General features: G+C 40.0%; 1 protein-coding gene and 1 long non-coding RNA gene across 11 annotated transcripts in view; one reads left to right on the plus strand and one right to left on the minus strand.

Annotated features, from left to right (window-relative positions):
* LOC130285428 (uncharacterized) overlaps positions 1 to 3,366 on the plus strand; it is a 37,527-nt gene extending 34,161 nt beyond the window's left edge. The window contains exon 4 of the long non-coding RNA XR_008847326.1: positions 3,269 to 3,366. This is a non-coding gene — a long non-coding RNA (uncharacterized LOC130285428). The remainder of the gene's footprint in view (positions 1 to 3,268) is intronic.
* LOC130285427 (dynein axonemal heavy chain 11-like) overlaps positions 1 to 22,317 on the minus strand; it is a 523,820-nt gene that overhangs the window by 312,443 nt on the left and 189,060 nt on the right. For all 10 annotated transcript variants that reach the window (XR_008847325.1, XM_056536793.1, XM_056536797.1 and 7 more), the window contains 10 exons: positions 21,169 to 21,307; positions 20,047 to 20,139; positions 18,408 to 18,602; positions 16,756 to 16,833; positions 14,748 to 14,880; positions 12,330 to 12,457; positions 10,026 to 10,174; positions 9,453 to 9,603; positions 6,974 to 7,105; positions 6,691 to 6,864 (listed from right to left, as the gene is read on the minus strand). Coding sequence is in view for 9 of the 10 variants with exons in the window: in XM_056536793.1 (XP_056392768.1) it covers positions 6,691 to 6,864; positions 6,974 to 7,105; positions 9,453 to 9,603; positions 10,026 to 10,174; positions 12,330 to 12,457; positions 14,748 to 14,880; positions 16,756 to 16,833; positions 18,408 to 18,602; positions 20,047 to 20,139; positions 21,169 to 21,307 (1,372 nt within the window). In the remaining variant the exon portion in view is untranslated. The remainder of the gene's footprint in view (positions 1 to 6,690; positions 6,865 to 6,973; positions 7,106 to 9,452; positions 9,604 to 10,025; positions 10,175 to 12,329; positions 12,458 to 14,747; positions 14,881 to 16,755; positions 16,834 to 18,407; positions 18,603 to 20,046; positions 20,140 to 21,168; positions 21,308 to 22,317) is intronic.

A 22,317-nucleotide genomic window follows, 5' to 3' on the forward strand; every position in this document is an offset into this window, starting at 1 on the left:
CAAAATGCTAACCAAAATAACGTAAAGAACACAGGGAAGTTAGAGACTTTGACATAAAGAAAGCCTTTATAACAGGGTGGAGGCTGTGTGGGCATTTGGGACAACTAAAGCAGTGGTTGTCAGCTTTGACCCTAAAGCATACTGCATGGCAGAGCTTATATGGATGAAATGCTCATAGTACAAAATCACAGGTGAATGTGGTTCTAACTGATCAGGAGATTGATCCCATTAATATTTACAGTCCTACTCATAAAGCACTCTTTGTATTTTTTGTTTTGCCTATGTTAATCTGACCCAGAGGACCAAAAAATGTGTAAAATAATGGGCTCTAAGGGGGAGATTTATCAAAACCTGTCCAGAGGAAAAGATGCTGAGTTGCCCATAGGAACCAATCAGATCGCTTCTTTCATTTTTGAAAAGGCCTCTGAAAAATGAGAAGTGATCTGATTGGTTGCTATGGGCAACTCAGCAACTTTTCCACTGGACAGATTTTGATAAATCTCCACCTAAATGCCCAGCAAGAGACAATTTTATTTAGAGGTGACTTTGAAGCCAATCACTTGCTACAAAGGTCTATTTCTTATGGGTGTATTGAAAAAACACTTATTTTGCCAACTTTACATATGTACAGTGATCTGTATCCAATCCTGAATGGTAACTCTAGATGCAACAAGCTCATCTTTTCCAGTACCCCATTACTCAGCCCATCTGGTGCACCATCGGCTAATATGTCAAAGCACCAGACCTATGGATGATCCAGCATATTCACAATCAAAACAGGCTGCACCGGATCATAAACACAGCTGATGCAACCAGAATGAATGGCAACTATGATAAATCGTTCCTATGTGAACTGGGCCTTAGACACTATTAAAGACAAAGTTTTAATTTAAATAAAAGTAGATGTGCACATAGAGGTGGAGGTCATTTCTTCTGGTGGGTCCAACTAACCCACGCTGATACTTTCTAGAATTGGAGAAATATTTATATTAGCAGGAAAGATAATTATAAAGAGAAACAAAGATACAATGAGTTATAAGAATATAATTCTTCTTTTTAAACACAGGAAAACACTGCAAAGCAGCCCGTGGTATTGAAAACTATAGTACAGTTCAGCCAAAGGGTTAATAAGCTGAAACAATGTCTTCCAGCCATATGTCACATTAATCTGACTCCAGTCAGCACCCATTTAACTCTATGTATTTCCTCTTCAGTAAGCTTTGCATAAAACTAACCCCAACCCACATGGGTTTCTATAATACCCTCACAGAATGACAATGAATGATGGCACGTAGGTGGAAGCTGCCTGAAGAAAGCTAAATTGTAACAAGAAAAAAAATTGACATTTTAGATTTTAAATGTTACACAGTTTTTATAAAGCTTCAGTCAATTTATTTTATTTATTCTAATGAAGAGCATTACAACTGCTTTACTGCACTGAAGCAAGAATCGATCACATCATTAATCACACCTCGTGAATAGTCACAAATCAGGTCCTAACAGCAAGCACTGAATCAGGAGCAACCAAGCATAAACTCCTTCACAATTTATGATCTCTTCAATTGCATCTTTTCAACCATTAAATTGCAAGATACCATAAATTTTTATCTTCTTCCCTTCAGTCACATTATTGATTCTGCCTTGTGAAATATAGAATCGCTGTAAATCTGGGCTATTGAATTAATTTTAAGTCTTGACTTCAGATCGGGAAGCCAACATACTAGTAAGGTTGTTAATTCACACCGAGGAACAAATGATAGAAACATTAAAATTTAAATGGACAACAGGGACCTAAAATAGCCGTAGCTCTGTCAATTGCAGTTCTCATCAACCTTGAAGGTATTTCGCCCCATTCTCTTAAGAGTATAAAAGAAACAAGTCCATAAGCACAAATTACGTGTAAACTACCATAGAACCGCCTCTCACCTACTTAAATTATATATACAAAAATAAGGCAAAGTGGGGAAAAATGACGTTTTCTTTATTGAAAAAGTACATTTTGTGTATATCAAAGCCTCAATGATATATATGTTTTTTACACATTCCTATTGTTTGTTAAAACTATGTAATGTGTGTGTAACTTTTATGGTGTTACTATGTCTGAGGGGGTATCTGCCTCCTTAATAAGACCACCAAGTTGGCGAGTTATGAGTCTTATAGACCATGCAATGTCCCCTGGGAAAAGAGTAAATTAGCACTTCTCCAGAAGGAAGAAAGCCTGCTCTCTAGTATTGGGAAAAGTAACCCTGTAAATCAATGTTTATCTCATCAAAGAGCATTAAAGGGGTACTCGGGTGCTTAGACATCTTATCCCCTATCCAAAGGATAGGGGATAAGATGCCTGATACCTGTGTGACGTCACGCTCCGCCCCTCAATGCAAGCCTACGGGAGGGGGTGTGATAGCTGCCACGCCCCCTCCCATAGGCTTGCATTGAGGGGCGGAGCGTGAGGTCACACGGGGGCGGAGGCATGACGTCACATGCCGCCGGCCCCGTGATCGAGAGTAATCAGACCCGGAGCAAACACGCTCCGGGGACTGATTAAAAACGGGGTGCCGCGTGCAAGATCACGGGGGTCCCCAGCAGTGGGACTCCCGCGATCAGACATCTTATCCCCTATCCAAAGCACCGGAGAATCCCTTTAAAACATGACTAGGGATTATCAGCCAAACTAGAATCTCCTTCAAAAGGAAGAACTTCTACAGGACCCACCTGTAGACAGCTTTTTGGTGGTCCTCGCCCATTGCCAGTAAAGATTTCACCCAGCCATTTACTAGTATGGGAGCCATCGGGCGCCGTTGTTGACGGGAATAGCGGGAGAAAAAGCTGGCACAAGCAGTATTTTATTCTCCCGCTATTCTCCCCAGCTCCCCCCGACAGCCATCACATTTCCGTGTCCTAATGGCAGTGTGAAAGAAGCCTGAAGCATGCATTTTTGGGGTTCTCTCTTTCTACAATAAAAACCTCTAAGACTCAGCACTTTACAACTTTTGTACTGCCTCCTGACAGGAACTAATTCTCCGTACAGGGGTCTGGCTAATGTAGAGTTTTATGGGTAATGCTTCTGGGGGGAAAAAAAGTGTACAGTCATCCTCCAGAAGAGCCTGAAACTCAACCATTTCTTCCCAAGAATAGTGTTGCTCACGAATATTCGAAATTCGAATCTTAATCGCAAATATCACATATTCACGAATTTGAGAATATTGAGAATATAGCACTAAATATTCGCAATTACGAATATTCATGTTTTTTTTTTCTTTGCTCACAGTACACATCACAGTGATGTCTAGTGGTACGCTCCCCGCACCTCCAGCTATTGACTTGCCGTCTGCTGTATGGACACGTGGAATAAAGCATCGTTTGGCAAATACTTCTCTGTGGGTGAGTGCAGCTTTTTTCAATTCTTCGGCTCCGTTTTACACATCACAATAATCACTGGATCCCTCTCTGCTCTTCGCATATGCGCATATTCGCGAATATTGAGCCCTCCCTTCTTTAATGGAATAGGGAACTAATGGGCTAGTGCAGTGGTCTCCAACCTGTGGACATCCAGATGTTGCAAAACTACAACTCCAGCATGCACGGACAGCCAACGGCTGTCCGGGCATGCTGGGAGTTGTAGTTTTGCAACATCTGTAGGTCCGCAGGTTGGAGACCACTGCACTAGCCCATTAGTTCTCTATACCATTAAAGAAGGGAGGGCTCAATATTCGCAAATATGCACATATATTTTCCCATATGCGCAAAAAAACGAATATAAGGAATATGTGAATTTCGCGAATATATGACGAATATTCGTCCATATATTCGCGAAATATCGAGAATTCGAATATGGCCTATGACGCTCATCCCTACCCAGGAAGTATTCACCTACTAGCTGAACATCTGCAAAGTAAGTATCTTCTTCTGGTATTTCACATGCCATTCAGAACCCTACTCTGTATTTCAAAAGGTCTTTTTGATGTAACATGATGAGATCACAATGTAAGTCTATGGTCTTAACCCCTTAAGGACTCAGCGTTTTTCCGTATTTGCATTTTCATTTTTTCCTCATCACCTTCCAAAAATCATAACGCTTTCAATTTTGCACCTAAAAATCCATATTCTGGCTTATTTTTTGCGCCACCAATTCTACTTTGCAGTGACATTAGTCATTTTACCAACAAATCCACGGCAAAACGGGAAAAAAAATTCATTGTGCGACAAAATTGAAGAAAAAATTTCATTTTGTAAATTTTGGGGGCTTCCGTTTCTACGCAGTGCATTTTTTGGTAAAAATAACACCTTATCTTTATTCTGTAGGTCTATACGGTTAAAATGATACCCTACTTATTTATATAGGTTGGATATTGTCGTACTTTGGAAAAAATCATAACTACATGCAGGAAAATGTATATGTTAAAAATTCTCATCTTCTGACCCCTATAACTTTATTTTTTTCCAAGTATGGGTCGGTATGAGGGCTCATTTTTTGCACCGTGTTCTGACGTTTTTATCGGTACCATTTTTGTATTGATCGCTTTTTATTCATTTTTTCATGATATAAAAAGTGACCAAAAATACACTATTTTGGACTTTGGAATTTTTTTGCGCACACGCCATTGACCGTGTAATTTAATTAAGGATATATTTTTATAGTCCGGACATTTTCACACGCGGCGATACCACATATGTTTATTTTTATTTACACAGTTTTTTTTTTGTGGGAAAAGGGGGGTGATTCAAACTTTTAATAGGGAAGAGGTTAAATGACCTTTGTTAACTTTTTTGTTCACTTTTTTTTTGCAGTGTTATAGCTCCCATAGGGACCTATAACACTGCACACACTGATCTCCTATGCTGATCCCTGCAAAGCCATAGCTTTGCAGGGATCAGTCAGATAGGCGGTCGATTGCTCAAGCATGTAGCTCAGGTTTGGAGCAATCAATCGACGATCGGACGCCGCGGAGAGAGGTAAGGAGACCTCCGCCTGCGTCCCAGCTGATCGGAACATCGCGATTTTATTGCGATTTCCCGATCAGCCCGACTGAGCTGCCGGGAATGGTTTACTTTCGTTTTCAGACGTGGCGATCAACTTTGATCGCCGCATCTGAAGGGTTAATAGCGCGCCGCACTGCGATCAGTGCCACGTGCTATTAGCCACGGGTCCCAGCTGTTGTTAGAGGCCGGGCCCGACCCGCTATGACGCGGGGCCACACCGTGGCCCCGCCTCATAGATCGGGAGCGGACTCATGACGTAGCAGTACGTCATGAGTCCTTAAGGGGTTAAAGGGGTTATCCAGGGAAAAACTTTTTTTTTATATATATCAACTGGCTCCAGAAAGATTTGAACAGATTTGTAAATTACTTCTATTAAAAAAATCTTACTCCTTTCAGTACTTATGTGCTTCTGAAGTTGAGCTGTTCTTTTTTGTCTAAGTGCTCTCTGATGATGCGTGTCTCGGGAAACGCCCAGTTTAGAAGCAAATCCCCATAGCAAACCTCTTCTACTCCGCGCAGTTCCCGAGAGAAGCAGAGATGTCAGCAGAGAGCACTGTTGCCAGACAGAAAACAACAACTCAACTTCAGCAGCTGATAATTATTGAAAGGATTAAGATTTTTTAATAGAAGTAATTTACAAATTTGTACAAAACTCTTATTATTCTGCTTTCTGATCTGGGAACTCAGGAAGGATTTACTTTACAAACTCAGTATGTTCTTCTATCTTTTTGTTAGTTTTAATTTTTTTTATTTTATTTAATATCTATCTATCTAAAATATATGTGTGTGTGTGTGTTTCTTCAGATACTTTGTCACTTCATGAAGAAGATCTCTAAACAGGCTCAGAGGCTCACCATCTAACATAATTTGATAGATTTTTCTAACCATTAAAAGGTATAAGATCTGCAAGACTGTTATTCTGTCTCTCTGCAAGAGCAATACACTTCTTTTTCACATAAATGAACATCTAGGGTTTATGTCTAATGTACATCCAGCAGGGGCAGCAAAGAGCCATATCAGAGAAAAAGGATTTCTGGTGTTTGATAAAGTCAATTTTCTTTACCAGTCAGGAGTTCTGTGCTGTCTGTAACTTTGCAGCTAGACCCCTCTGCACTGGGGCCATAGGATTAAAGGGGTTCTCCGGTGCTTACACATCTTATCCCCTATCCAAAGGATAGGGGATAAGATGCCTGATCGCGGGAGTCCCGCTGCTGGGGACGGCCGTGATCTTGCACGCGGCACCCCATTTGTGATCAGTCCCCGGAGCGTGTTCGCTCCGGGTCTGATTACAGGTGACCACCAGGCCGGCGGCGTGTGACGTCATGCCTCCGCCCCGTGTGACCTCACACTCCGCCCCTCAATGCAAGCCTATGGGAGGGGGAGTGATAGCTGTCACACCCCCTCCCGTAGGCTTGCGTTGAGGGGCGGAGTGTGATGTCACACGGGGGCGGAGGCGTGACGTCACACGCCGCCGGCCCGGTAGTCGCCCGTAATCAGACCCGGAGCGAACACGCTCCGGGGACTGATTACAAACAGGGTGCAGCGTGCATGATCCCGGGGGTCCCCAGCGGCGGGACTCCCGCGATCAGGCATCTTATCCCCTATCCTTTGGATAGGGGAAAAGATGTGTAAGCACCGGAGAACCCCTTTAAATCTGACCAGAATTAGTTTTCTTCAGTTTGCATGGATAATTTATAATAACAGGCTCACCTGTAATGGAATATCTGGGATCATATCAAACTCTGGAATCCTTTCAGCCCAAGGAGTAAATTTCTTAGTTTCCGGGTCAACAAAATAATCAAACACAGTACCATGTGACGGGAACTTGATGGTTCTCATTTCTTTGTTCCACCATCGGCTGAATTCCAAGCGGTAATCGATCAACTGAAATTATATATATAAATACGTGTGTGCGTAGACGCTAAATAATCATGTCATAGAAATTTTCGATCAGTTTTCATCTACCACCACAGTTATTTTTTTTACTACTTACCTGATCTTGAAAGAGAGCACCACCAAAAGACCAGACACAAGCAAAAACAAAATAAATTTCATAAAGCTCCCGAGGGGAATCTGGTGGGGTATTTTCCTCAATGAGAAGACAGTCTAGTAAAGAGCATAATGTCTGCATAAAAAAACAAATTGTACATATTAATTATATGAAATGCTTACACTCTTTAAATACCTCTAATTTAATATAACTATTCCTCTATTTTAGGGCCGACAAAGGTAACTTGTTGAGATGAGCGAAATAAAATGTATATATAAATGTATATTATTGGGAAAAAAAATATTACTTTTTAAACAGGGATCAATTTATGTGTGCGGGGAAATAAAAATGTAGCCGACAATTATAAAAAATGTATTATGTGTGTGTTTTTCACTTTTTTGCTTTATTTTTTAGATTTTTTTTTGTTAGTACTACTACTCCCAGCATGGAACACACTGTTCCATGATGGGAGTAGTACTACCTGTACTAAAAACAGATCGACCGCTGCGATCTTTCTGTATAATATATAGATGCGGCGGCCGCTCTTCTATGGTCCCCTGCCCTGACGTATATTTACACTTATTCATATTTCCCACAGGGCTGTGATTGGCCAGATGGTTCCAGCCAATCACAGCTCTCTGTGAGAAATAGGAACATGTGTATATATACGGCCGTGCAGGGGACCATAGGAGAGAGGCCGCTGCATCTATACATTATACAGGAGGATCACAGCGGGTGTCAGGAGTGATACCCGCTGTGATCTTTCCATAACTGCAGGTAATACTACTCCCAACATGGAGCACACTATGCTTCATTCTGAGAGCTGTAGTGCCTGCATTAATAGACAGATCGAAGCGGTTGTCAGAAGTTACACTCGCTGCGATCTGTCTATTAATACAGGTACTACAGCTCCCAGCATGGAGCAGAGTGTGCTCCATGTTGGGAGAAGTAGTGCCTGCTTAAGGACACATCACAGTGGATGTCACTACTGTCACCCTCTGTGATCGTCCTGTTTATAGCAGAGATGGAGCGGCTGTATACATCGCTCGCATCCCTGCTCTGCACTATACTCCGGGCCGGCCACTCATTCATTCATCTTTTCCTCAGAGCTGTGATTGGCTGAAACCATCCGGCCAATCACAGCTCTGGGTGGGAAATATGAATTTCTGTTGACATCAGTGGCCGAAGTATAGTGCAGAGAGGCGAGCGCTGTATAGACCCGCTCGCTTCTCTGCTATATTATGGACGATAAATGTCTATAGTACAGGTACTATCACTCCCAGCATGGAACAGTCTGTTCCATGCTGGGAGTAGTAGTACTACATAAAAAACACACACTTTATTAAAAAATAATAAAAATTGGGTTATAAAATATATACATTTCGTTTAATAAAAATGTTTCCATCACTGCTGCGTCCTTTTTTTTTTTTTGGTACCCAAGAAATTTTGGGTACCAAAAAAAAACCCGCCAAGGTGCAATTTCCTCACAAATGAAAAAAACGCCAGAAAAAGCGCCAGAAAAACGCAAGAAAAAACGCATGATGACGTCACTTGCACTGGCGATTTTTCAGGCGTTTTTTTAATCCGTAAAAACGCAGTGCAAAAAAACAAGTGGAGACTTAGCCTTAGAGTCTTTTAAAATTCCACTACTTTGTATTCTCATATCATCAGTAGGGTCATGTGCACAAGTTCCATATAAGCAGAAGGGTGCAACATATAGTGACTTTTGCTGTAAAAATACAGCAAGTCACTGTATGTGGGACCCTCTTGCTTTTATGGTCATTTTGTACATGACCCTATAATGTAATCGCAAGAACGAAAAGAGTAAAGAGAGAGTGCTAAGTAAGACAAACTTACATCCACTGTTACACCCCCAACCACCTTCAGAAATAAACTGATCTTGGTAATGACGGGCTGCTTAGCGAATAAGTGTCCACAGCGGTGTCCCACTCCAGCGAGCACCCAACAGAGAGAGACAGGCCCCGTTCTTTAGATTACAGGGGTCCCAGCGGTCAGATTAGACACTTGTGCCCTATCCTGGGGATACGTTTTTCAAAACTGGAATACCCCTTTCAACAAACCCACATTATTATTGCCTTTATCCAGATAATGTCTTTCCATGTTTACCATGACTGCAGATTATGCTATTCAATGCAGAGGTGTACACTAAAAACCATATACCTTGTAGTATGTGTTATTTTTTTTTTTTTTTTTTTTTTTTTTACAGTGGAAGCTTTTCCCAGCAAATGTTTAAGTGTGAATAGAGCCTTACACAAATTAATTATTTGTACCCGAATGGCAGCGGGTACTGTATTGAGATGCAGACAATCTCTGATTTGAATCTAAATGTATCCATTTGTCTTATTTATTTAATTCTAACAAAAACTCCAAACACATTTTGCAGCGTCTGATGGAACAAATAAGGAATGCAAAGCATCATACTTTGTATAAAAAGCATTCAAATAAAATGCACTGCCTTTACCTGCACCATGCTGTTTTCCGGGATTGGAGTTATAGTTTTTAAATTACATCGCACTTGCTCCAAGCAGTAAGGAACGTACTTATCAAACAATATGGTCAGATTTGCCTTTTCTGACTGAGCCTGACGAGACTCGATCCAGCTGGTAACGTAACTAATAAAAAAGAATGAAATCAGACACAGAGTAAAGAAATTCTGAGTGGTGGGATTTGCATTTAATTTGACATCCTCTTTATTCTGAAAGTAAATAAGAAATACTAAAATCATGTTAAAAAAAGAAGTTTAAATAACCCTTTTAATGCCCGTGGTTCTGAGCTGCCAATATCAGAGAACAGCTATTAGCCTTGTGAGATACCGATTTAATTTATAGCATTGCTTTCTTTTATCACAAATCCCAATGCCGAGGAGTAAAGCCAACCTTCTTACAGGATATACAGGATAGTGGGTAAAGCCATTCAAGTCATTCCTTTTCCCACCTATGGCTAACTATGCATTTCACCCTCTGGTGTATGGTAAGGGTTTATTTTTGCTTTACAATCTGGTTGGATAGTGGACATTTATAGATACTTTACTTACGGGCTCCAGCCTAGGTCTTGTGTGTTAACATAGAGGATCCCAGCTCTTGAGACAGTCGCCGGTGTTGCGGCTCGAAGATGACTGATCTCAAACAACAAGCGCATAGAAGGGGTCAGCGAGATACGCTCATTGCTGGCTAAGGTCAAAACCTTTGTGAGATAAAACAAAAATCATGTTAGAAATGAATAATAATGTTAATACTCATTCACTTTCCTTTATTTGTATTTTTAGAAAGTTGGAGGGAATTGGTTAGATTTTAACATGCTACAAAAGGAACAAATTTGGATCACAGCTGACCACTGCTGAGACATGTTAGCATGTAAAATCCCTATAAAAATCATTGTCACCCAACCATTTGGACAAAGATTTTGAGTCCTTACACTCAGGTAGATTTCTCTGATGGCCTCTAAGAAGCTAGCACGTATATCCTTATCCACATGCCCCCTGTCATTACCAAAAGTCAACTTGTATCATTAAAGGGGTACTCCGGTGAAAACCTTTTTTCTATTAAATCAACTGGTGGCAGAAAGTTAAACATATTTGTAAATTACTTCTATTAACCCCTTAAGGACTCAGCCCATTTTGGCCTTAAGGACTCAGACAATTAAATTTTTACGTTTTCATTTTTTCCTCCTCGCCTTCTAAAAATCATAACTCTTTTATATTTTCATCCACAGACTAGTATGATGGCTTGTTTTTTGCGCGACCAGTTGTCCTTTGTAATGACATCACTCATTATATCATAAAATGTATGGCGCAACCAAAAAACACTATTTTTGTGGGGAAATTAAAACGAAAAACGCAATTTTGCTAATTTTGGAAGGTTTTGTTTTCACGCCGTACAATTTATGGTAAAAATGACATGTGTTCTTTATTCTGAGGGTCAATACGATTAAAATGATACCCATTATTATATACTTTTATATTATTGTTGCGCTTAAAAAAAATCACAAACTTTTTAACCAAATTAGTACGTTTATAATCCCTTTATTTTGATGACCTCTAACTTTTTTATTTTTCCGTATAAGTGGCGGTATGGGGGCTCATTTTTTGCGCCATGATCTGTACTTTTTTTTGATACCACATTTGCATATAAAAAACTTTTAATACATTTTTTTATAATTTTTTTTTAATAAAATGTATAAAAAAAGTAGGAATTTTGGACTTTTTTTTTTTTCGTTCACGCCGTTCACTGTACGGGATCATTAACATTTTATTTTAATAGTTCAGACATTTACGCACGCGGCGATACCAAATATGTCTATAAAAAATGTTTTTTACGCTTTTTGGGGGGTAAAATAGGAAAAAACTGACGTTTTACTTTTTTATTGGGGGAGGGGATTTTTCACTTTTTTTTTACTTTTACATTTTTTTTTACACTTCAATAGTCCCCATAGGGGACTATTCATAGCAATACCATGATTGCTAATACTGATCTGTTCAATGTATAGGACATAGAACAGATCAGTATTATCGGTCATCTCCTGCTCTGGTCTGCTCGATCACAGACCAGAGCAGGAGACGCCGGGAGCCGCACGGAGGAAGGAGAGGGGACCTCCGTGCGGCGTTATGAATGATCGGATCCCCGCAGCAGCGCTGCGGGCGATCCGATCGTTCATTTAAATCGCGAACTGCCGCAGATGCCGGGATCTGTATTGATCCCGGCACCTGAGGGGTTAATGGCGGACGCCCGCGAGATCGCGGGCGTCGGCCATTGCCGGCGGGTCCCAGGCTGCGATCAGCAGCCGGGATCAGCCGCGCATGACACGGGCATCGCTCCGATGCCCGCGGTTATGCTTAGGACGTAAATGTACGTCCTGGTGCGTTAAGTACCACCTCACCAGGACGTACATTTACGTCCTGCGTCCTTAAGGGGTTAATGTGCAATTTCTATTCCGCACTTGATGTATGAAACTTTAAAAGGGAAGCTATATAGGATGCAGCTTTATTCCCTGGTTTATTGTGCTGTATGTGCAGTATCATTTAGGCTACTGCTGGTTGTGACCTATAGTAAATCACACTCCCCTCTCACAGCATGTGTCTCCTACATACACAGACTGCAGTTTCATCTCCCTCTTCTTCCCTCCTTCCTTTCTTCAGTTACAGCACTAATGCAACAGAAAATGTTTGTAGTTACGAATACAATTGCATCAATGCATATACTATATTCTATGAGACTGAGGCTAAAAAAAAAATGAGGTCAATATCAGGAGGAAAGAAAACACTGTCTAACTTCTAGTTGGCAAAATTAAAACAACTACATGCGCATGACTTCATTATAAGAAACACAGGAGCTTTACAAACCTTGTTATCATCCATGACGGTGTTCAATGATTCAATCCACATTGGATCAATATCTCCATCCAGGACAATCCATTTTGGGCCATCATGAGGGTTGATGAAGAGTTCTCTCATTGTAAAAGAAAATAGCCCTAAAAATGCAAACCATTATTTGGATATGTGAAGCTACAGACTGTCCCAGCAGCCAGTCTAAAATTCTTTTTCCACTTTGTGTTTTAAGTTTGGCATTTTTTTTATCCTTTTGGCGGTTTTTCACTCTTTTTCAGCTCCTTGGCGGTTCTGCCAAATCGCAGCATGTTGAAGCTATGGCGTTTTTTTCCTGGAAATCGGGGCGTTTTTCTCCCATAGAAGTGGGTTTTAACTTTGGTGTTTTGCAGGCGGTTTATATTCTTTTTTGGACTTTAGCGATCCAAAAAAGTGATGGAGATACCTTTTTTAATAAAATTTCGTAGGGTACCATTAAAAATAAATGAATAAAAAAAGATACAGTAGTGATGGAAAAAATTATATTTAACTAAATTTATCTTTTATATAATGACATTTTTATTAATTTTTAAACAGGGATCAATTTATGTGTTCGGGCAGGGCACAAAAAATGTAGCCGACAATAATAAAAATGTAGTGTGTGTGTGTTTTTTACTTTTTAAACTTAATTTTTTATACTTTTTAGGTAGTACTACTACTCCCAGCATGGAACACACCTGTACTAATTGACAGATTGCCCGTTGCGATCCTCCTGTATAATGTATAGATGCGGCCGGCCGCTCTCCTATGGTCCCCTGCACTGCTGTATATATATTTCCTGCAGATTGGCCAGATGGTTCCAGCCAATCACACAACTCTCTATGGGAAATATGAATATGTGTATATATACGTCAGTGCAGGAGACCATAGTAGAGCGGCCAGCCGCATCTATACATTATACAGGAGGATCACAGCGGGTGTCAGGAGTGACATCCCCTGTGATCTTTCCTTAACTGCAGGTACTACTGCTGCCAGCATGGAGCACACTCTGCTCCATGCTGGGAGCTGTAGTACCTGCATTAATAGACAGATCACAACAGGTGTCAGAAGTGACACTCGCTGCGATCTGTCTATTAATGCAGGTTCTACAGCTCCCAGCATGGAGCAGAGTGTGCTCCATTTTGGTAGTAGTAGTACCTGCAGTTAAGGACAGATCACAGCGGGTATCACTCCTGACACCCAATGCGATCGTCCTATCTATTGCAGATAGATATTACAGATCTTTCTCCTGCGCTCCGCATCTCTGCACTATACTCTGGCCAGTGATATGAATAGGACATCACTCATTCATATTTCCCTCAGAGCTGTGATTGGCTGCAACAATCCGGCCAATCCCCACTCTGGGCGGAAAATATGAATGAGTGAGGTTCTATTCACATCACTGGCCCCCGGAGTACAGAGCAGAGATGCGAGCACTGTATAGAGCTGCTCCACATCTCTGTTATTTTATGGACGATCGCATCAGATGTCAGGACTGACAACCGGGACGATATGTCTATTAGTACAGGTACTACTACTCCCATCATGGAACAGTCTTTTCCATGCTGGGAGTGGTAGTACTACGCAAAAAAAATAGAGAGAAAAAAAGTGAAACACACATTCACACTTTATTAAAAATTAAACCAAATTTTGTTTTAAAAAAAAAATAATTCATTAAATAAATTTTTTCACATCCCTACTGCATGCTTTTTTTTTTTTTTTTGGTACCCAACAAATTTTGAAAAAAACGCCAAAGGGGCCAAAAATGCAATTTCCACTGAAATGCAAAAACGCAAGAAGAAACAACCGAAAAAAAACGTCAGAAGCAGGAAACTGCACTGGCATTTTTACTGTGAAAAAGAAAATGCAGGAAAAAAGAACAAGTGGAATTCTAGCCTTAAAGTGGTACTCCGGTGGAAAATATATATATTTTTTAAATCAACTGGTGCCAGAAAGTTAAAAAGATTTGTAAATTACTTCTATTAAAAAATCTTAATCCTTCCAGTACTTATTAGCTGCTGAATACTACAGAGAAAATTCTTTTCTTTTTGGAACACAGTGCTCTCTGCTGACATCTCTGTCCATTTTAGGAACTGTCCAGAGCACCATATGTTTGCTATGGGGGATTTTCTCCTACTCTGGACAGTTCTTAAAATGGACAGAGATGTCAGCAGAGAGCACTGTGCTCGTGATTTCAGCAGAGAGCTCTGTGTTCCAAAAAGAAAAGAATAAAAAGAAAAGAATTTCCTCTGTTGTATTCAGCAGCTAATATGTACTGGAAGGATTAAGATTTTTTAATAGAGGTAATTTACAAATCTGTTAAACTTTCTTTCACTAGTTGATTAAAAAAAAAAAAGGTTTTCCACCGGAGTACCCCTTTAATGTGACATAATCAGGACCATCTTATATAAGAATTACCATCTTTCCACTCCCTGGTTGAAGGGTGAAGAAACCCAAAGAGCTCATCAGTAGTCACAGCCTTTGGATTGATATCATGCCAGATGGGCTTTAGCTTCATATTGTAATATGTCCTGTGTAAAGTCTTAAGGATCTGTGGAGGATATGGACATAGAAATACACGTATTATATCAATAAAATTAGAGAGATCAGACGGGTTACTATAATATCTGATATATTCCAAGTTTGTAAAAAAGCTGAAGGAATACAGAAGAAACAGACATCTCTTTAAAAGGACAAATATAGCATGTAAAGCTACTGTATGTAGATGTTATGGAACAGAACAAGTGAAATAATATCACATTTTAAGAGACTCAAACTTAAAATTAAATTTTGGTTCCAGTTTTAGAATAAAAGAGGGGGTTTTCATGCAACAGAAACAGCACCACTTTAATCTATGGGTAGTGTCTGGTATTGCAGCGTATTACCATTCAGGTGCAATACTAAACAAAGCATATTGACAAAAGTGGTGCTGTTTTCTAGAATTCCAAGTGAAGTGATAAATGGCTTAAAATTCTTCACACACCATTAGGCTGGGTCCACACTGACAATTTCCAAACAGAATTCCACTTTAAAATTCTGCTCGGAAATTCCGGTGCTGCAGAGTCCCTTTGCTGGCAATGGGATTCTGCTGCACAGTGCACACAGCAGAGTTTTCGAGGCGGACTTTCCGCCTGGAAAATTCCCTCGAAAGTTTCTGCCACAACATTGAACTCGTTCAATGTTCTGGTGGACCTCTGCTCTGCGGACAGTTCTACACAGTTCTAGTGCCGACTGATTCAGTCTGCGCTGGTCCGCGCCCTTCCCACACTCGGAATCTCCATCCAGATTTCGTCCATCTGGGGATCCCACAGTGTGAACTCGGTCTAAAGGTGCTCACCTTCAGAAGAACAGATTCCAGATAGATAGATATGAGATAGATAGATAGATATGAGAAAGAAAAGAGATAGACAGATAGATAGATATGAGATAGATAGATAGATAGATATGAGAAAGATAAGAGATAGACAGATAGATAGATATGAGATAGATAGATATGAGATAGATAGACTTAAATATACTCAGAGGTAGATTATATTAAATAGATAAGATGAGAGATGCATACAGTATTGCATAGAGAAGTACATATATATTACATAGATAGATAAATAGATCCCCAAGAAAATTGAAAGGTAGAAGGTGCCCGCAGTCATAGGGACCTTGGTTAAGGGCTCTCGTGTTTAATAAAAACAAGAAGATGGCAGCACACAAGTGTGCTGTGGTCTTTTCTTTGTTTTTTAGATAGGTAGATACAGTAGATAGATAGATAGATAGATAGATAGATTGATAGATAGATAATAGATAGATAGATAATAGATAGATAGATAATAGATAGATAGATATGAGGTAGATAGATATGCGATAGATAGATATGCGATAGATAGATATGAGGTAGATAGATATGCGATAGATAGATATGAGATAGATAGATATGAGGTAGATAGATATGAGGTAGGTAGATAGATAGATATGAGATAGATAGATAGATAGATAGATATGAAATAGACAGATAGATATGAGATAGATAATAGATATATATGAGATAGATAGATAGATATGAGATAGATAATAGATATATATGAGATAGATAGATAGATATGAGATAGATGGATAGATATGAGGTAGATAATAGATAGATAGATAGATAGATAGATAAATAGATAGATAGCTAGATAGATAGATACTGTAGACACAAAGAGAAATGAGTGATGATAGAGATGAAGGAGGGAGTTAGAGATATATTTCCTCCACATAAATGCAATGATAGTTTGTAGGAATTGGAACAACATGAAAAAGAAGCATTAGACAGTATCTTGCTGAGTGTAATAGATATCTGATACAAGATTATTTTATTTTTCACAGCCCGCTAGAAATAATAGTTGGCGTATTGCATCTTATCTATATTATATTGTTAATATTTTCCATGTACCGTGCTCTTTCCTGTTCCCGCATTTCCAACAACAAAAACTGAATGACGGACCTCTAGCAGCTCTTCCAACTGGGAGATCTGAGCCAAAAAAACATGTGGAAAATTCAGCAAAATTACAAGGTAAACTATTTCTGAAACGCTCCAATCTAAATCAATAAAAAGTATTTTCTGTACCCAGATGCCACTACGAAAGAGAAAACTGAGACCTGAGCCACAGACCAACAAAATGTACTATTCTGATTTGTTATTACTTATAGAGAAAAACCAGACAGCCGTCCTCAAGGTTATATCAGACATATATAAAGTATCAGGGCTCCAGGTTAAAGTAAATTGTGAATATTTAGTTATCAATATTAATTATAAAGTATAAAATACATGTGCACACATGTCATATTTTATATTTTATAGTTAGTAAATACTGATAATCTCCTTTAACCTGGAGATCTGATACTTTATAAACGTCTTTATAGGCTTGAGAACTGCTGTCTGGCTTTTCTTTGCATAGCTTTGCAGTAACCATCTCTATTGAGGTTTATTTATTAGTGTATGGTAAGCTGAACCTTCTCCTTTATAATTTATTACTTAGTTTATACTTACCGTATTTTTCGCCGTATAAGACGCACTTTTTGTTCCCCAAAACTGGGGGGGGGGGGGGAAAGTTGGTGCGTCTTATGCAGCAAATACACATTAAAACCGGCGGTCCCTGCGGCCATCAACGGCCGGGACCCGCGGCTAATACAGGACATCACGGATCGCGGTGATGCCCTGTATTAACCCTTCAGATGCAGCGATCAAAGCTGACCGCCGCGTCGGAAGCGAAAGTGACACTAACTTGGCTGTTCAGTAGGTGAAATTGCGGCGTCCCGAACAGCTTACAGGTCACCGGGAGGGATCTTACCTGCCTCCTCGGTGTCTGCTCCATGCCGGGATCCCCTGCATGGCTGGCGCTCTCCATCGTCGTCCCATCATCCAATAGGAGCGGCGTGCGTAGCGACCTGATGGTGGCGACGGAGAGCGAGGATACCGGGCAGCAGAGACGTTCCGGAGCGACGGGGACACCCCGGGGGACGCGGCGACAGTGATGGAGGGCGACATCCAGGGCAGCAGTGATGAGCGGTGACGGTCCGGAGCGGCGGGGACATGTGAGTACTACCTCCTATACCAGTGGTCTTCAACCTGCGGACTTCCAGATGTTGCAAAACTACAACTCCCAGCATGCCCGGACAGCTAACGGCTGTCTGGGCATGCTGGGAGTTGTAGTTTTGCAACATCTGAAGGTCCGCAGGTTGAAGATCACTGTCCTATACTTTACATTGTATTTGGTTCAGAATCTTTATTTTCTAGATTTTTATGCTTTAAAATTGGATGCGTCTTATATGCCGGAGCGTCTTATATGACGAAAAATACGGTAGTTTACACTGAGTCCTGAAGCTGATTCCCTAATACAATGTATTATTTTAACAGTTAATCTCCTTGAATTAAAAAAATATATAAAAAATGATATGGCATGAAGGTTTTATTTATTGCCTGAGCTATTAAAAACATTAGCCAGATGCTGGATACTACAGGCATCAAACAACAGTGATCATTATAGTCTTCCATCAGCCCATTTACAGGGTACAATACACTAAGCAGAAAGCCATTATTTCCACCTTAAGAATAAAGTTCTCCTCTGGCTGCAGGTGCAGCTCGGCAATGGACTGGCGGACCATCTGTTCTAACTTTACGTCTCTCTTCCTGGGCACTTCCAGCAACGGGAACAAGTCACCGATGAGACCCAGAAAGATTGGAACATCATTGGTTACTATCTTAGGAAGATTGAAGTCCCTGAGGGCTCTCATCAAAACCTAAGAAGAAAGAACAACACTATAATTATATGCAATGATAACACGGCATAACATAAGGCATAAAATGAACAAATGTTATGAGGAAGCCGTCCTCGGACAATTAGGACACATATGGCTTGTTAGGCTCAAGCTGTTTCTTGTGCACAATGGATCACCTTGCGACTATTTTATTGTGTGAAATATTTCCTTATGTATATAACTATAACTGTATACCTGTGTGTGTGTGTGTGTGTATATATATATATATATATATATATATATATAAAAGAGAAATGGCGCAGCACTCCAAAAGATGTCGAAAAAACAGCGACGTTTCAGCTCCTCAATGGAGCTTTTTTCAAGCATTGAAAAAAGCTCCATTGAGGAGCTGAAACGTCGCTTGTTTTTTGGGACATGATGGAATAAATACACAGTTTTTCCTACATCTTTTGGAGTGCTGCGCCATTTCTCTTTTGGGACATGATGGGATAAATACACCGTTTTTTCTACATCTTTTGGAGTGCTGCGCCATTTCTCTTTTATTGGTTGGACTGTGATCTGGTCGGGGCGCTGGCACCACGCATCTTTGGTTAAGTAGTGCTGCATTGATTTTGATGAACTACATATATATATATATATATATATTTATAAATATATATACATCTTGAGTTAGTGAAGTAAGGTGTATATATATATATATATATATATATATAGTTTTAATATGCATTGAATTAACTATTGTAGTTGAAGCTGTATGATATAGAACATTAATGTATGTGACATGCAACATTTTAGAATATCATTAATGCCTGCAGTTTTCTGTATTTGAGCACATATGGTATTGATACTATGTCTCACACTCAATTTATATTTTCAAAAGTTATTTAAAAAAAAAAGTAAAGAAATATTCAAGATTCTGCATCAGTGCTAGGTTATCATAAAACCATAAGCAAAAGTGTGACTCTGACCATGTGAATGTGTTATTCCTCCATGTGATACAGATGGATTGGGATTTGGATATACAGGTGGGTTTGCTCTACTTATCAGAGACGTGCAGCAGTTGCCCATTCTAAATGTCAGTGGGTCCCTTCCCCCGTAGTAACAAACCATGGACATTGTACCATTGTGAGCAGATGGCATAAATGAAAACAGAATCTGACAAAAATGGCAGCATGAGCATGGGCACAGCCTCACTGCCTCCCAGTGTCTACTGTTGGTGTATATTATTCCTGTATGTATTCCCAATCATTTGGTCAATTGGAGGTAAACAGAGCTGGAGGTGTCTGGAAGCAGTGTATTCCTATGGTAATAGTCATGAATGTTTATCTGCTGCATTGCCTCTAGTTATCAGTGTAGGCAGATGGGGTATCAAGGCTCTAAAAAAAAAAAAAAAAATATATATATATATATATATATATATATATATATATAGTGATAAAATTGTAAAAAATAAAATAAAACATACCTGGTCTTCAGGTCTGCTTCTGTCCTCCCGCTTAAGAGATCCCGCTACCACCAACACAGACTTTATTGCTCTTAGACCCCAGTCATAATGATCCTGCATAAAAGTGTTGGGTCAGCTACAAATTTAACACAACTTTATATTATAACAATGGTTATAGGGGTTGTCCCACCAACAACACTTATTCCTGTTTGATCTGGATCTACTTATAAGCTTGGTTTACTTTTTAGGGCAGCACCACTACTATGTCCTTCTCCTCAAGCAACACTTATCCCATGTCCTATTTTGACACCCCCACAATTCTCTTGTCTCCTGAATGGTGTGGAAGTCAAGCATGCACACAGCTGCTTCATCCATTGTCTATGGGAGCGCCAGGGGTAGTTAAGCCCTGTATTTGGCTATCTTTGGCAGTCCCATAGACAGCAAATGGGGAGGTAGTGCACAAATGGGCCTGCCACTTTATTCCAAGGGAGGTTGGGAACCCCCATTTTCAAGATTACGGGAATTTCAGCAGTTGGACCCTTTGATCATACAGTTATTCCCAATCCTGTAGATTGGTACTTAATGTTGTTGGTGGGACAATCTCTTGAACTGAATTAAAAAATGACAAAGTAAAAACTAAAGTAGTTCTAAAGTGGTATTCCTTCATTTTTATTTTAAATGATAACTTACTGGGGCTACATAAAAAAAAAATACCCTTACCTACCCATTGTCTCCTGTAGCTTCCATTCAGCTCCTACCTGGCCCCTGACTTCCTGTCTTCTTTCTGGTTCTAAGATGAGCACTCGGAGTAGGACCTGCCAGCTCAGCCAATCACTGGCTGCAGGGGTGTCCCATCTTAGCCAGTGATTGGCTGAGCTGGTAGACCCTGCTCCAAGCGCTCACTTCAGAAGCTGAAAGAAGACAGAAGGTCAGGGGACCGAAAGGAGATGAACGGGTTGGCATATATATGAAAGTGGCAGCATTTGGCTGATGTCTCATGCATCATGTGATGTCAAGCAGTAGCTCATCTATCTTCTTCCCTGAACATTTATCTGATCTCAACTCTTTATACCTATTATTCTTTCATTTCTTACACTTCAAAAGTAAATTCTCACTGCAATACCCAAACCATCTTACTATTACCTGCTTGGAGAGGAGTTGGCGGCACAGAGTGTAAAGACTGATGAACTTTCTTGCAAGCATTCGTGCATCAACAAATCCTTCTGCCACCAACATTATTTCACATATAAGTTCAAAATCTGGAATGACCATCGCACATGGACTATACAGAGAAAAAAGAAAACATAAACGGTCACTGACATATCAGCATTCTTTTAAATCAGATGTTTTCCATTGTCTTTGGGATTGCCCCCATATTCAGGGGATGTTGGACACTCTTGCATCAGACTTGCTGTCTTGATAGGCGTGGTGTGACATCACGTACCCGTCTCGGAAGCCCGGCGGTTTCCGAAATTTCAGATGCAGCTACGCATAGAATGCGGGCTGCTGCAGGGAGATCGCGGGGGGTCCCAGCGGCGGGCCCCTCGCGATCAGACGTCTTATCCCCTATCCTTTTGATAGGGGATAAGATGTTTTTGCCCGAAATATACCCCTTGAAGAAGCATTCCTTGGATCTCTGAATTTCATCATTCACCCCTGAGGCAGCAGCGCCAGGTTCAAGGGGTTCTTTATGTTCTACTATACGGATTGCACACATCTAACTGGGTTACTTCTGCAGCATGTGTATGGATTTCCAAAAATCTTTTCACATGTATGCACCAAAAGAGAAAAAGAGGACACGGTTCTCCCATAGAGTAAATGTGCGTTGGGTAAGACTCATAAAAGTGAACCCATTAACGGGCAATTTCAGTTTTCACAAGTATATTTTATTCCTTGGGTAATAAAAAGTTATACAATTTCAAGATGATCTCTGCTAACCTTACTCTAATCCCTTAACCCCTTGGGGACGTAGGGTTTTTCTGTTTTTGCACTTTCGTTTTTTCCTTCTTACCTTTTAAAAATTATAACCCTTTCAATTTTGCACCTAAAAATCCATATGATGGCAAATTTTTTGCACCACCAATTCTACTTTGCAATGACATCAGTCATTTTACCCAAAAATCTATGGCAAAACGGAAAAAAATCATTGTGCTACAAAATTTAAGAAAAACACAATTTTGTAACTTTTGGGGACTTCTGTTTCTACGCAGTAAATTTTTTGGTAAAAATTACACATTATCTTTATTCTGTAGGTCCATACGATTAAAATGATATCCTACTTATATAGGTTTG

This window comes from Hyla sarda, chromosome 8, assembly GCF_029499605.1.
Source record: "Hyla sarda isolate aHylSar1 chromosome 8, aHylSar1.hap1, whole genome shotgun sequence".
Classification (NCBI taxonomy): domain Eukaryota; kingdom Metazoa; phylum Chordata; class Amphibia; order Anura; family Hylidae; genus Hyla; species Hyla sarda.